Raw genomic sequence first — 15505 nt, 5'->3', positions numbered from 1 at the left:
ATATTCTAGCCGTGAGTACTACGAAGGGCAACTTCGTCATTATCGATAAGAAACGGAGCATTAAACAAAAAAGTAAATTCGATTAATAAATAACGTAGAGAGAGAGAGAGAGACTGTGTGTTTGAAGGCCCGATTTAGAGAACGAGAGAGAGAGAGAGAGTATTGTTGACGGAGAAGGATGAAGGAAGACGATGTGAGTTCGCGAAACGTAAACCCTAGAAGCAACCGGAACAGTGTAGCATCGGCTTCTGCTTCCGCCTCTGCAGCTCCCGTTGACAGTCTCCGACGACGCGCCAGATCGCCTTCTCCCCCTCAGACTGGTGCCGCGAGGTTAACCAAGTCCTAGATCGAGTTCCAAAAGTGATGAATTGTTGTGTGATTTTTGATTTTAATTCGATTCGTTTGTTGAATTAGAACGAGACGTTTCTAGGGTTTTCGTTTTCTAGATTTGTTTAATTTGTTGCAACGATTCGAATCTTTACATTTTCTGGAAGTGCTTCGATTTTTTCGTTAACTTGATAAAGCTATGTTATTGATAGCTCTGTGGGAGCATCTTCTCCTGCTGTTCCGGTGAACGCTGGCAGTGTGGATTGGACAGGTCACGGGCTTGGATCCTCGGGGCGTTCGTGTAGGCCTTGGGATAGAGGAGATTTACTTCGACGCCTTGCCACTTTCAAGCCTTCTAATTGGCTTGGCAAACCCAAAGTAAGAGTCTTTGTTTTCTCTTTCGTATGTTCATGCTCACCAAAACTAGATCTTTTTGTAGTGCATTTTTGAAGTTCAGATTTTGTAGATTTAAAGTGATGGAGGAGTTTTTCCTTGGTCTCTGTAGATTCTTTGTCGGTTCCAACAGTATATTTAATGTGCCTTTGAGCTGAAAAGTCAAACATAAGAAGTCATGAAAATGATGCATGCGTTACATATAAACGGGAATTAAAAAAATGAGGAAGAATAGTTTAGGTTGCTTCATTTTGTGAGGTTATATACGTTTTCTTCTTTCTCTCTTTTCTTTTCGATTGGTCCTTTCTGTATCATGTGGTATATGTTCCAACTTCCAAGTTTTCACGGGTTGAAGGAGATGTTGTTTGATTAACATTTGTCTTGTCTTGTCATGGTATATTTTTTTTTATAGACGGCTAGTTCTTTGGCTTGTGCTCAGAAAGGATGGGTAAGTATTGACCTGGACAAAATTCAATGCGAGTACTGTGGATCCAGTCTGCATTACTCTCCCCCACAACATCAGTTGAATCATCCCCAAGGTCAATTCTTGTTATTGTAACCAAACTGAACTTCTTTTTAGTTCCAAATGCTCACGAATGCCTGATCAATAACCAACTTCTACCAATGAAAAAGAGTTTTTTTTTTTTGGGTCGTAGTGTCTGTCGCTGTGATTTCTTTTCTCAAGTAAGAAAGATTATTAGACATGAAATATGCAGCAACGTTTGATATTCCTTGTCTATCTTTTGATAACAGCTGATAGCAGCAGGGAAGAATTCTCCAAGAAGCTTGATGACGCACATGAGGGCTCTTGTCCTTGGATAGGAAATTGCTGTCCAGAAAGCTTAGTTCAGTTTCCTCCAACTCCTCCATCAGCCTTGGTTGGAGGTTACAAGGATCGTTGTGATGGGCTCCTACAATTCTATTCTCTTCCCATCGTTTCGGTGTCTGCAATTGACCAGATGCGTGCGTCAAGACGACTGCAAATTGACCGCCTTTTGGCACAGCCCCAAGTCTATGCTCATGATGATCCCAGTTTAAGAATGGATAATATCTTAGCCGCAGAAACGTCCAAACAAGAGGCTCTCAGTAATTACTCCCGCGTAAGAACTCATGAACATGTGACTTTAAATTTGTGAAACTTCACGCTTGCTAGCCATAGGCTACTATGTTTCTAATTTGAGTTTTATCTTGTAGGCTCAAAAGCTGATAAGCCTATGTGGATGGGAGCCTAGATGGCTTCCAAACATCCAAGATTGTGAAGAACACTCGGCCCAATCAGCTAGAAATGGGTGCCCTTCAGGTCCATCTAGAAATCAAAGTCGTTTTCAAGATCCTGGTCCAAGCAGAAAACAGTTATCGGCTTCATCCCGAAAAGCCTCCGGAAATTATGAAGTTTTGGGTCCAGAATATAAATCAGAATCCAGATCACCTTTGCTGGATTGTAGTTTATGCGGTGTAACCATCAGAATTTGGGATTTCCTGACCACTTCGCGGCCAGTTCCACTTGCGCCTATCAATGCTAATCTTCCCGAAACAAGCAAGAAAACGGCACTGACGCGTGGAAATAGTGCAACAAGTGGAGTCAATGGATGGTTTGCTAATGAAGGCATGGAACAGCAGCAAAACGAATATGTTGACGAGGCTGAAACATCAGTTAAGAGGAGAATAGCATCAAACGCAGGTATAAGCTTCTATCAAAGTGCCGCTGGTGCATCATCCTCTGCGCAGCTGAACATGTCTGTGACACGTGATAATTACCAATTCAGCGATAGAGGAAAGGAAATTCTGCTAAGGCAGCCATCAGGAAGTGAGGTGGGTGATCGTGCTGCTTCGTATGAGTCACGAGGGCCAAGTACTCGTAAGCGGAACCTGGAGGATGGTGGAAGCACGGCTGATAGGCCTTATCTACGAGTACAACATGCAGACAGTGTTGAAGGAACTGTTGTTGACCGTGATGGTGATGAGGTTAATGACGATTCAGCAGGGCCTTCAAAGCGTAGCCGAGGCTCTGAAGTGCATGAAACTTATCTTCCCTCTTATGGGAGAGAGTTATCAGTGGGTGGGCCAAGTCACTCAGTGGATGCTGAAAACGAGAGGGAAGTAAATAGAAGTGACCCGTTTAGTGAAGGAAATGAACAAGCTATGGCTTTCCCAGGTGCCAGAGACTCCGCACGTGCTTCCTCTGTCATTGCGATGGATACAATTTGCCACAGTGCCAATGATGATTCTATGGAAAGTGTGGAAAACCAACCAGGGGATTTTGGTGACGTAAATTATCCCCCTGCGGCTACAGGTCAAAGTGCTGATCCTTCTGAACTGAATTTCAGCAATCAAGCTCAGCAGAGTGCATGCTTCCAACCAGCTCCTGTTCGGTCTAACGCTGAAGCAGGCATTAGCAGCATAAATGACGGCGAGGAAGTAATGAACACAGAGACTGTCACAGCTCAGGGAAGAGATGGACCGAGTATAGGCGTCAGTGGGGGTAGTGTCGGAATGGGTGCAAGTCACGAGGCAGAGATCCACGGAGCTGACCTTTCAGTCCATAGGGGAGATAGCGTTGTTGGGGACATGGAACCTGTTGCGGAAGTCATAGAAAATCTAGGACAAAGCGGTGAATTTGCACCAGACCAAGGCGTTACTGATGATTTTATTCCTGAAGAAATGGACCGGGAAGGTAGGCTTGGGGATATTCAGGATAGGGTGTCTCAGTCCGTTGCGAGGGCGGACAGTGGCTCTAAAATCGTTGATTCACTGAAGGCTGAGTCTGTTGAAAGCGGCGAGAAGATGAGCAACGTTAATGCGTTGATGAACGAAGATAGTGTTCACCCATCATTGTCGTGCAATGCGATTGTGTGTTCTGGTTTTGAAGCATCTAAAGAGGAAGTGACCCAGACGTGGAACGAGTCTCCGCTCAACGCTGGCTTTGCGCTCCCTGGATCAAGTTACACTGCTAATGACCAAGGTCTGTAGAAATTTTATTCCTTTTGGTTTATCAAACTCTACTGATGCAAACTTCATCACTTTGAAAGAGAGTAATATGATATGTATAAAAGCATATGCTGATTCATTTTCAGGGCCGCCGAACGGAGATAGCAACGATGAAATTGTGGAGTTTGATCCAATAAAGTATCATAACTGCTACTGCCCTTGGGTAAATGAAAATGTGGCTGCTGCTGGATGTAGCAGCAACAGCTCGAGCTCTTCAAGTATCACTGAGGCGCTTTGTGGATGGCAATTAACTCTTGATGCCCTTGATTCGTTCCAGTCACTCGAGAATGCTCAAATCCAGCCAATGGAATCAGAATCAGCTGCATCTCTCTGCAAGGTTTTGCAACGACTACTCTTCCCTTTCCTTTAATTTCCTTTACCCAAAGATGATCTGGAAACTGACACTTGTTGGTTTCAACTGTCTTGTATGTAGGATGATCACCGAACTCCTTCCCAGAAGCTCTTGAAACGCCACTCTTTCATCAGCAGACATGGGAAAAAATAATAAATTTACTTGCAAGGTACTGTTGCAAAAAAAAAAAATCTCGATATATATATAGACCAGTATGATCACTGGTTAGGTTCTTTAGCTTGGGTTTATTCTCTTAGCAGTACTGTTGCAAAAAAAAAAAATCTCGATATATAAAAGAACTCTGCATAATTTCTCGGATCTGCAACCTTTGTTTTTAAGTTTGTGTAGTAGTGAAGTTAAAGATACTTAAACAGAGGTGAGAGGATGATACTCATAATCTTTATATTTAATTCTTGTTTCTAGTTATGTTTCTCCCTGCTTGATCCTGTTTATCATCATTCTGAAATCTGATCAACAACTTTTGTTGGATTCATATCAATTTACAAGATAATGGGTGCCTTGAACCGTTATTTTGAAATTAATTACAATACCCCGTAACAACTCATTTCTCCCATAACTTTTTTATTATTTCCATGTTATATCCGTAATGGTAAATGTGTTTCTTCCTTCTTTATCTGGCTTCATCATAATTCATAACTCTTATTCTAGTCCTAATCAACAACTTTGGTTGTACTAATTAATAACTTAACAACTGCCTTCAAACGTATGTCGAGGTTATAAAAAAATTTCCGTTCTCCAGTAATTTTGTATGATTCTCATGTCTAAAAACCACAGCAAGGCACGCGAAAATGAACATCAGATTACAAGCATTATATTCTTGATCAAAGTTATTAAAAACAGTAGAGACATTGTAAACACGACAAATTAGAGATGTCTTGAATAAAGAAAGCTACGGATCAACTTCCAAAGACAGCAACTTCGACGTTTTTGTTGGAGTCAACGGTGGCTGGAGGATCAAAGCGAGTAAAGAGCTTATAAGAGGAGATAAGAGAGAGAACGACATAAAAGCAAACCACAACGAATGTGATTATAACAGAAGCAGTGGCTTTATGGCAGAAACTGCCAAATGAACTGCACGCATCGCTCCACGTAATGGCATCGTCTCCTTTGTAGGCTAAGTATAGAACTTCAGTAGACACAGCTCCAGCAGCAAGAACCACGTAGGTCAGAATCTGACAGAACCATGTTATGAAATTACTTTAACTAGTTTTATTAACGGATGGTTTGATAAATAAAACCGAATGTACCAAGAACTAATATGAGACCTGGTCGAGACAGAAGATGGTCCAAACACGAGGCATAGTGGAAGAAGAACCAGGCATGGCTGCAATGGCTGCTGAGAGAAGAGAGTAGCCTGCACATATTCCATTTGCGTGCACCAAGTACCTAATCGTAAGCTCATTATTACCACTACTAATAGTTACTTTTTCATTTGGTTTAACGGTCCAAATTAATTAATAATTATGTACATAATAGGGTTCTGATTAGTCTACCAAAAATATAAATAGATGTAATATGAACATGTATACACATATGTAGAGTCAATCTGTTGGAACTACAGCGATAATCTTGTTTCCTATGACGTTAGTGGTACATCATCTCACAAACCCTAATGGTATATAATAAGCAAGAAGATGTCACTCTAACATAACTATATATCTAAGCATGGAGAAGATACCTGAACGCTGTGAGGTTGGAGTAAGAAACTTCGCCGTACTCATTAGTCTGAGAGTCTTTGAGCATGATAACAAGCGCCGCAACACAAAGACCCACCGGAGCTACCCGGAGCATTGTCTCGGCGGTTCGGATACCAGTACTAACCTCTTCCCACTTCTCTGTCGCAGCACCAGCGGAAACACTGTGGCTAGGCTTCAGATGATCATCAATCTTCTCCATTTTCTTTGATTTTTCCTTTGTCTCTAGTTCTTGTTATGGTTGCTTGAGGGTAAATGTGGTTGGTTATAAACAAGTGGTGATTTTAATGTGTGATATTAAATAAAAAGCAAGTGTTGGATCGATAGGGTTGGTGAAAGCATTTAATTCGATATTCATTGACACTCCTCGGATTTCCCTAGGAGAAACATTTAAGGGGTTTCTAAATTGACAACAACGCTACAAATGTGAACATTCATAGGTCCACTACGATCTAGCTAGACTGTATAAATTAATTTGTAAAGCTCTATAATTAGTTTTACAACTTTATATTTTGGTAAATAGTCATACTTTCTTACAATGGACTAAAGAGTTGATTGGCGAGTGCTTTAGAAGTGCTGTAAGATTTTTTTACAGCCTAAATTATTTCTACAGCCCAAAATTTTGTCAATCATGCTTTGTAAAGATTTTTTAAAGTTACAAATTTTTCTTTCCTTTTTATTTATTTTTAGCTGTGAAAAACCATAAATCTAGAGTACTTATTTTTTGCTTTAGAAAATTTATATGTACGTCTTTGAATCTTTTTAAACCTACAGCTAATATTGTACAGCAAAATTATCTACAGCCACAGCAAAGAAAATCTACAGATTTATTTCTAAAGCAAAAATATAAAGCTACAGCTCTTTTCGATCATCCCCTAAAACTAGAAAATCACCAAACCCTTAGGTTTGAACTTTGAAGCAAAGATTTCTTCGTTTATATTTTCAAAAACATAAACCATGTTTATGGGATATTGAAATTAGAAGCTGCTCCAATCTCGTGACCGACATAGATCCAAAAGTTAGTTGTTTTTATGCAGAGAACAAATTAAATAGTGTGATAGTGTCGCCATGTTTTATATGATTAAATGGTTAGCTAATTTAACAAAAGCAGCAAACTGTGAATTAAAAGTCCACGATGAATTTTTGGTGGATTAAATGAATACTCTTAAGTCTTAATCGGCTGTAAAATTTCATAAGCATAAAGCCGTATCCATTATGTTGTTGGTTGTTGAATAATGCCGTTGAGCCTTAGTCTTTTGAGGCCCACTAGTGCTAGGATTTTGCAGGACACAATTATATATATTTTGTGATTCCTCTAAACCTAGTTAACAGCTGTAGAGAAACTAGATCTGATCTTCTCGTAGACAGATCTCTGTAATTCCTCCATCAATAAAATCTCTCTTTGCCCGTGGACGTAGCCGTTAGAGGTGAACCACGTTAAATCTCGGTGTCTTTCTTTATTGTTTATCCATCTGTTAATCTCTATCTTCTCACATCCGTCACAACAAACTGGTATCAGAGCTTCGGGTTGAATCTGGTGAGAAGATGTTTGGGATGAATATGAAGATCGACAAGTTTACTGGAAGGAACAATTTCAGTCTCTGGCAAATCAAGATGAAGGCGTTGCTGAAGCAACAAGGTCTTTGGGCACCGTTGTCAAGGAAGAAGGTTGAACATGTTACTACTGAGATGGAGGTTACTGAAGAGAAGGCGTATTCAACAATTTTGTTGTGTCTGGCAGATGAGATCATCATCGAAGTTTTCGGTGTTGATGCTGCAACTGATTTGTGGTCGAAGTTAGAGAGTCTATACATGACGAAGTCTGTGACTAAGAAGCTACTTCTGAAACAACGTCTTTTCGCTCTGAGGATGCAAGAAGGTACACAACTCCAAGATCATCTTGACAGTCTAAATTCCATCTTGTTGGATCTGAGGAATATTGAGGTTAAGGTGGAAGATGAGGATGCGGCACTGATTTTGTTGGTATCACTACCAAACTCATATGAGAATTTTGTTCAGTCATTCATAGGGAGTAAGGATACAGTGATTATGGAGGAAGTCAGGTCAGCACTTCATAGCAGGGAGTTGCGACACAAGACATCTGGTTCTGGTACAGACGACCAAGCTTCTGGGTTGTTCGTAGGTGGTGGAAAGAACTTTGGAAAAGGCAAGAAGTCGAAAGACAAAATGTCGTTTTCAAAGGGTCCTAAACCAACTGATATTTGCAATTACTGCAAAGAGAAAGGACATTGGATTTCTGATTGTCCTAAGAAGAAGAAGCAGACTGGTTCCGCTGCGGTAGCCGAGAATGAGGCTAAATCTGATGAAGATATTGCGCTGGTTGCTCATGGAAAAACACATCCAAGAGATGTGTGGGTCCTGGACACATGCACATCTTATCATATGTGTCTAAGGAGAGAATGGTTCTCAGAGTATGAGGCAGTGACTGATGGCAAGATCAAGATGGCGAATGACTTTGCTTGCGATATTGCATGAATCGGTTCTATTAAGCTCAGGACACATGATGATAGAGTCTGTACGTTGACTGGAGTAGACATGTTCCATCTATGTCCAAGAACTTGATCTCAGTTAATCTTTTGGATAGCAGAGGTTTCAAGTATTCAGGTGGAGATGGAGTTCTGAGTGTCTACAGAGGTTCAAATGTGATTCTCAGAGGTTTCATTCATGGTACTTTGTATTTGCTGGAAGGTTCTACGGTTTTAAGTTCAGCAAATGTTGCATCTCCATAGGTTCGCAAGGAAGATATGGACAAGTTGTGGCATATGAGGCTTGGACATATGGGCGAGCGTGGGATGCAGATTCTGTCGAAGCAGGATCTTCTTTGTGGTCATAAGACCAAGAGCCTTGAGTTCTGTGAGCACTGTGTGTTTGGGAAGTTGCACAGAAAGAAGTTTCCTAAGGTTGTTCATAAAACAAAAGTCACGCTGGATTACATCCATTCAGATTGTTGGGGTCCCTCCAAGGTGAAGTCGCTGAAGGGTCACATGTATTTTGTGTCCATGATTGATGACTATTCGAGGAAGACTTGGATAACATTCATGAAGCACAAAAGTGAAGCTTTCAACATCTTCAAGGAGTGGAAGATACTGGTGGAGAATCAACTGAGAAAAAGATTAAGAGGTTTCGTACTGATAATGGTCTGGAATTCTGTTCAACAGAGTTCAATCAGTTTTGTAAGGATGCAGGGATTGCTAGGCATCATACAATCAGGTATACACCATAGCAGAATGGTGTAGCAGAGAGAATGAACCAGACATTGCTGGAGAGAGCGAGGTGCATGCTTTCTAATGCTGGTTTAGAGAAGAGGTTTTGGGCTGAGGCAGTGAACACGGCTTATTATTTGATCAATCTTGGACCGCATACAGGGATCGAGTATCGAATACCTAATGAGGTCTGGTCAGGCAGATCTGTTGATTATTCTATTCTGAGAGTCTTTGGTTGCACGGTTTACTATCATGTTAATGAAGGAAAGCTGGAACCAAGAGCGAAGAAGTGAGTGTTTATGGGCTATGGAGATGGTGTAAAGGGATACAAAGTTTGGTCTCCATCTGAGAAATGGGTTGTTATGAGCAGGAACGTTGTGTTTGATGAGAGTTCTATGTTCAAAGTTTCATCTGAGTCCATTTCAGAAGCAGAGCAGGAGGATGTTGACAAGCAGGTGGAGCTGCAGGAAGTGCAGTCAGACTACCCAGGATCAACCGATCCAGTGTCAGGGAGCGATCGATCTACGCTAGACACAGGATTGGGCGATGGCAGAGATCTCCGATCGATGTCCGACAACACGAGATCGATCGATCCTCAGAAAGAGAGCGAGCGATCGACGTCTGATGAGCAGCCTCAATCTTCCAATTCTGGAAATCAACGTATTGGGTCTGAAAAACGCAGTATTGCTAAAGACAGGCCAAGGAGAGTTGATGTTAGGCCACCAGAGAGATATCAGTTTGAAGATATGGTGGGTTATGCACTACAGGTTGCAGAGGAAGTGTACACTTACGAGCCGTCTACTTACAAAGAAGCCATTTCAAGTTATGCATCTGAGAAATGGTTTGCTTCAATGGGAGATGAGATGGAATCTCATGAAAAGAATCACACATGGGATCTGGTCACACTACCACCTGGGAAAAAAGTTGTGACTTGCAAGTGGATTTATAAGCTAAAAGAAGGTCAATCACCAGAAGAGGGAGTCAAGTATAAATCTCGAGTTGTTGCTAGAGGTTTCAGTCAAAGAGAAGGCGTGGACTACAATGAGATATTCTCACCCGTGGTCAAACACACCTCTATCAGAGTGCTATTGGCGATAGTAGCACGTCAGGATTGGAGTTGGAGCAACTTGATGTGAAGACTGCTTTTCTTCATGGAGAGCTTGAGGAGGAGATCTATATGACTCAGCCTGAGGATTTTCTATTTCCTGGTAAAGAAGATCATGTGTGCAAGTTGAGGAAGTCGCTGTATGGACTTAAGCAGTCTCCTAGACAGTGGTACAAGAGGTTTGACACCTATATGATCAAGTTGGGCTACGACAGGAGTCCTTACGATTGTTGTGTCTACATGAGCAAGGTGTAGGATGAGTCATATATCTACCTGGTGCTGTATGTAGACGACATGCTGATAGCTGCCAAGAAGAAGTGTTATGTTCAGAAGCTGAAAAACTACTGAGTTCTGAGTTTGAGATGAAAGATTTGGGTGCTGCGAGGAAGATTCTAGGAATGGAGATCTTCAGGGATAGGACGAAGAAGAAGTTGTTCTTGTCACAAAAGGCCTACATTGAAAAGGTCTTGACAAGATTCGGGATGCTTAATGTTAAGCCTATCGATACTCCATGTGCTGCAAATTTTCATCCTACCATGAGTGATGAAATGTCTGAAGGGGAAATAAATTATATGTCACGTGTTCCTTATGCTAGTGTTGTAGGAAGTTTGATGTATGCTATGGTTTGTACAAGACCAGATCTTGCACACGCAGTCAGTGTTGTGAGTAGGTTCATGGTTCAACACTGGATCGCTGTGAAGAGGATTTTCCGGTACCTTAAGGGTACATATGATATTGGTCTTGTCTATGGAGACAAGGATCCGAGACTGGTTACTGGGTATTCTGATTCGGATTATGCAGGAGATGTGGACAACAGGATATCTATGACTGGTTACGTATTTACTTTGGGTGGTTCTGTTGTGAGCTGGAATGCGACTTTGCAGTCGACAGTGACTTTGTCTACAACTGAGGCAGAGTATATGGCATTGACAGAAGCAGCTAAGGAGGCAATATGGTTGAGAGGATTGGTCAGTGATCTTGGTCTTCATCATGATCAGGCTACTGTGTTTTGTGATAGCTTAAGTGCTATCTGCTTAGCCAAGGATCAGGTTCATCATGAGAGAACCAATCATATCGATGTAAGATACCATTTCTAAGAGATGAGAAGAGGATTGAAGTGAAGAAGGTAGGAACAGCTGATAATCCTGCGGATATGTTCACTAAGTCGGTTCCTCATAGCAAGTTCAAGCATTGTCTTGATTTGCTAAACATCTCAAGCTGTTAAATCTGGCTCTGATGGGCGTTTGGCCCTGAGGGGCATCTGGCTCGAAGAGAGCATCTGGCCCAAGTGAGGGCATCTGGCTCTGATGAGCATCTGGTCCGACGGGACATCTGACATCTGAGTTCGACGGAACATCTGAGCAAAGAGAGAGTCTGGTACATCTGTATTCTGAGCACGAAGAAGTGCATTCTGGTACATCTGATTATGCATGATTCAAATCAAGGTGCAGATTTGTTGAATAATGCCTTGAATCTGTTGGGCCTTAGTCTTTTGAGGCCCACTAGTGCTAGGGTTTTCCAGGACACAACTATATATATTTTGTGCTTCCTCTAAACCTAGTTAGCAGCTGTAGAGAAACTAGATCTGATCTTCTTGTAGACAGATCTCTGTAATTCTTCTATCAATAAAATCTCTCTTTGCCCGTGGACGTAGCCGTTAGGGGTGAATCACGTTAAATCTCGGTGTCTTTCTTTATTGTTTATCCATCTGTTAATCTCTATCTTCTCACATCCGTCGCAACATTGGTTACCAGCATAAAATACATACTCCGTCTAGGCTTTCTTTCTTTTGTATCATAATCTGATAAAATATGAAGTACTACGAGCAGGTGTAGTTTATACGAGCAAGTGTAGTTTAAAGATCAAAATTCAAAAACAGTATCTTGTATAATTCTATTGAGATATTTCGTGACTTATTATCACTGTTCTAAAAAGCGGTCTAGATGGGCACTTAGGCGATATATTTAATATATTACTATAATTTATAAATGGCTAAGCCGCCTAACTAATAATCTAGATGTTTGTTTTATCTTTTTAGGCATTGGGTCACAGTCCGCTTAACACCTAGTTATTTTTCGAAGACTGCTTATTATCCTTTTTGGTGTGTTTTTACAAATATGCCCCTTTGAGTCTGATGTTTAAAATTTATGGAGGTGTATAATCAAAGAAATTAACGTTTATGGTCTACCAAAAGTCATTCAGATGAAAGAGGGAAAAAACATTTTTATCATGGATAATCCTACTTTTAGAAACTAGAAAGTATTAAAGAAAAACAAAAGAAAATACAAATTTCACATAAAACATAACATAACAGGCTTCTTGATATCAATGTGTTCAGACTCAATTCGACAACATGACAAAGATCTACTCAGCTCCCAATTTCCTCCTGAGAACGTAAGCATACTCGACAATCTTGTCAGAATCAGCTATTGACATAACCACGCTCTCTCTCTCTAAACACCTTTTGGTCCACTGAGTCAATTTTGGGAACTCTGCTTCGATACTGAACTCACCGAACTTCTCAATGGCTTTGAACCAGCTGTAATATCCCATTAGTGCAATGTCTACGAATCCGAAGACATCCCCACCATAGTAAGTTTTGTCTCCAAGCTCTGTTTCAAGTGTCTTGAAATGTTCAAGCAATTCTTTCTTGGCTGTAACTTGTTCTTCTCCCGTTGTTCCCCATACTTTCCATGATGGGTCGTAAAACTGAACACACACGACACAACATCAAAGTCATAAATCATTAGAAACTGTTGGATAATACGATATATTTAATTCAAAATGATGAAAAGAATATTAAAAATATCAATATCTAAGGAGGAGTTTTGACCTTTTTGTCGATGAAATCACCCCAGAATCTAGCTTGAGCTTTCTGGTAAGTATCAGAAGGGAGGATAGGATATGTATCGGACCAAACCTCGTCGATGTACTCGAGCTGGATAAGAGGTTCACAGATCTGTTTACCTTTGTGGATGAGAACCGGAATCTTCTTGTGAATTGGATTCGTCTCGATGAGCAAAGATGTCTTCGCCCTAGGGTCTGTCTCCTTATACTCATACGCCACTCCTTTCTCAGCCAAAGCTATCTTCGTCGTCCCCATCCCGAACATGCTTGGCCAATAATCAAGAAGAATCACTTCGTCGGCCATTTTTTGAGATCCAGTTTAGCTCTGATTGATCACAAACTGTTTTCAACTATACCCACTTACTATTATTATCTTTCTTGAAAATGTAGAATGAAGATATGAGATTAGTACCTTCTAGTTTTTTATATTATAGCATCCCCGACCACGAAATAAGGGTTTCCTAGTTTAGCGCTAAACGTAACATGACATGATTATTTCTTAGTATTCTGTTTTCAAATTATAAATACTTTATCCTTATAGAATACGTGGACTATGTTGTTCACGTTTACGCCATGACTTAATTATTTCTTACATTAAATGTCACCTAACATTACGATTCAGGTGGAGATATATCACACCATATTATTGAAGAGTTTTTAAAATGAAAGTAGTATTGTACGTATTTTTAATCGTAGAAAGTGCCCTTTTTGCATAAAGCAAGGCTACAAAGTTTGACTTATAATATGAATATATGATCAACTAAACCATTCCTTCGGTAGTAATTCAAAAAAAAAAAGCCATTCATTTAGTAGAAATTTTGTGAAAGAACGTCTAATGTTTAACATCTTAATATAATAGGAAACCAAAAGATGCATTTTTGTGGTACAGGTTTCACCTTTAGCCGTTCCAGTGTACTTAGTTTTGGATGCTTGCATTTAGTTACTGGACCTAGCCTATTCGGCCCGAGACAATAATCACCCCGGGCCAGTTTGGGTTGAACCATTGAAGCATTTATCTGACGGTAAACCATCGGTGGATGTTTATAATATTATGACGACTCAAAACAGAGCAAAAACACGACAGAAATTGAAAAAGGAAAAAAAAAAACAGACAGAACAGAAACTAAAATGGAACACATCTATTCCATACCAAGTCTTTTCTTTAGCTCGGGAACGTACTTAGTGATCTTGTCTGAATCAGGAAGAGACTTAGCCACACTCTCTCTTTTCAGACACCTTTTAGCCCAAGCAATCACCTTTGGACACTCTGCTTCGATGCTGAAGTTCGCAAATTTCTCATATGCGTCAAACCAGCAGTAGAACCCGATCAAGGCTATATCAACATAACCGAACGTTTCGCCTCCAAAGTAAGTCTTGTCTCCAAGCTCGGTCTCTAGCGTCTTGAGCACCTCGATGAACTCCTTCTTCCCCGCTTCTTGCTCCTCGCCTTTCCCTCCCCAGAGAACCCACGTCGGACCAGACACCTAAACCAAAATTGTTAATCAGATTAAACCAAACACTAATCTTGATTTTCTTGCCCTATGAACTCTTCTCTTTCTACCTTCTTGTCTATGAAATCTCCCCAAAACTTGGCTTGAGCTCTTTGGTAAGGATCAGAGGGAAGGAGTGAGTTTCCCCCTGGCCAAGTCTCGTCGATGTACTCGACCTGGATGAGAGATTCACAAACCGGTTTACCATTGTGGATGAGAACCGGGATTTTCTTATGAACCGGGTTCATCTCGAGGAGAATCTGGCTTTTGTTGAATAGATCTTGTTCTCTGTGGTCGAATTTGATGTCTTTCTCCTCAAGAGCAATCCTCGTCCTCATCCCGAACGCACTAGGCCAGTAATCCAGAAGAATCACTTCGTCTGCCATTTGTTGCTCTTGATAATTAAGCTCTCACTGAGATCTTTTATTTATTTTGTTCTGTGCAAAGTGTGGTGTATGATGAAGAAGAGAACCAAGTTTCTTTAATTTATAGCGGATATATGCCAAACATAAACACTAGTCGCATTTTGCTTGCTAAAGTCATATTTATATTAATATTCTAATTCTCCTGACTTTGATTTTGAAGCTAGTGAAAAAGATAAGTTCAGCCGATTCAAAACTGCATTTCCAAACAATTCTCTTTTTTTTTACCGCAATCCATGTTTCCAAACAAATTTCTTTTTTAAACTTTAATCCATGTTTTCAAACAATTTTTTTTTTTCAAATTGCAATCCATATTTCCAAACAAACCTAAGATGTTAATTTTGTTTAGATGGTGGCTTGAAAATCAACTGAAAATTTTATTTGTCCAAAATTAAATTGCTAGGAAATGTTATATTATATAGTATGTTCATTATGGACCATTCATTTATCAAATTGAAATTATTATATATTCTTTTCTTAAATAAAACCTATGGAAATACCTAATGTGATTAAGATATAAAGGCAATTAATGATTTTAAATAATAAATATTTGCTAACAGTCTGTATAATTTCTATCATTTTTGTTTAATTATTTATTATTAAAATAAATTACACAATTACATTAATCATATAATAAAAATT

General features: G+C 40.1%; 4 protein-coding genes across 6 annotated transcripts; 1 reads left to right on the top strand and 3 right to left on the bottom strand.

Moving 5' to 3' along the window:
• Positions 1–69: 69 nt before the first annotated feature.
• Positions 70–4486, top strand: BNAC05G13390D. Its single transcript, XM_013889112.3, has 7 exons — positions 70–330; positions 540–705; positions 1133–1259; positions 1474–1820; positions 1915–3682; positions 3795–4045; positions 4142–4486. Exons 1-7 carry the CDS (start codon positions 179–181, stop codon positions 4211–4213), a joined length of 2883 nt encoding a protein of 960 aa, XP_013744566.2. The 5' UTR covers positions 70–178; the 3' UTR covers positions 4214–4486.
• A 373-nt stretch (positions 4487–4859) lies between these two features.
• Positions 4860–6053, bottom strand: LOC106447234 (CASP-like protein 2A1). 3 transcript variants are annotated; one of them, XM_022703896.2, is made up of 3 exons: positions 5760–6053; positions 5347–5491; positions 4860–5253 (listed from the first exon to the last, which is right to left on the bottom strand). In XM_022703896.2, exons 1-3 carry the CDS (start codon positions 5975–5977, stop codon positions 4978–4980), a joined length of 639 nt encoding a protein of 212 aa, XP_022559617.1. In that variant the 5' UTR covers positions 5978–6053; the 3' UTR covers positions 4860–4977. The 3 variants fall into 3 exon arrangements, with proteins under 3 accessions (XP_022559617.1, XP_013744563.1, XP_013744564.1); XM_013889109.3 differs by having other exon boundaries at positions 5347–5467; positions 5760–6050; XM_013889110.3 differs by having other exon boundaries at positions 5347–5435; positions 5760–6047.
• Positions 6054–12307: 6254 nt separating this feature from the next.
• On the bottom strand, positions 12308–13463 carry LOC106450171 (glutathione S-transferase U26-like). The gene is made up of 2 exons (XM_022703674.2): positions 12938–13463; positions 12308–12813 (listed from the first exon to the last, which is right to left on the bottom strand). The coding sequence occupies exons 1-2, from the start codon at positions 13253–13255 to the stop codon at positions 12469–12471; spliced, it is 663 nt and encodes a 220-aa protein (XP_022559395.1). The 5' UTR covers positions 13256–13463; the 3' UTR covers positions 12308–12468.
• A 505-nt stretch (positions 13464–13968) lies between these two features.
• LOC106447233 (glutathione S-transferase U25) lies at positions 13969–14953 on the bottom strand. Its single transcript, XM_013889108.3, has 2 exons — positions 14513–14953; positions 13969–14435 (listed from the first exon to the last, which is right to left on the bottom strand). The coding sequence occupies exons 1-2, from the start codon at positions 14825–14827 to the stop codon at positions 14091–14093; spliced, it is 660 nt and encodes a 219-aa protein (XP_013744562.1). The 5' UTR covers positions 14828–14953; the 3' UTR covers positions 13969–14090.
• Positions 14954–15505: the final 552 nt, after the last annotated feature.

Source organism: Brassica napus, chromosome C5 (assembly GCF_020379485.1).
Source record: "Brassica napus cultivar Da-Ae chromosome C5, Da-Ae, whole genome shotgun sequence".
NCBI lineage: Eukaryota > Viridiplantae > Streptophyta > Magnoliopsida > Brassicales > Brassicaceae > Brassica > Brassica napus.
The sequence above is the reverse complement of the archived record's forward strand: the minus strand, read 5'-3'. Positions and strand labels throughout refer to the sequence as shown.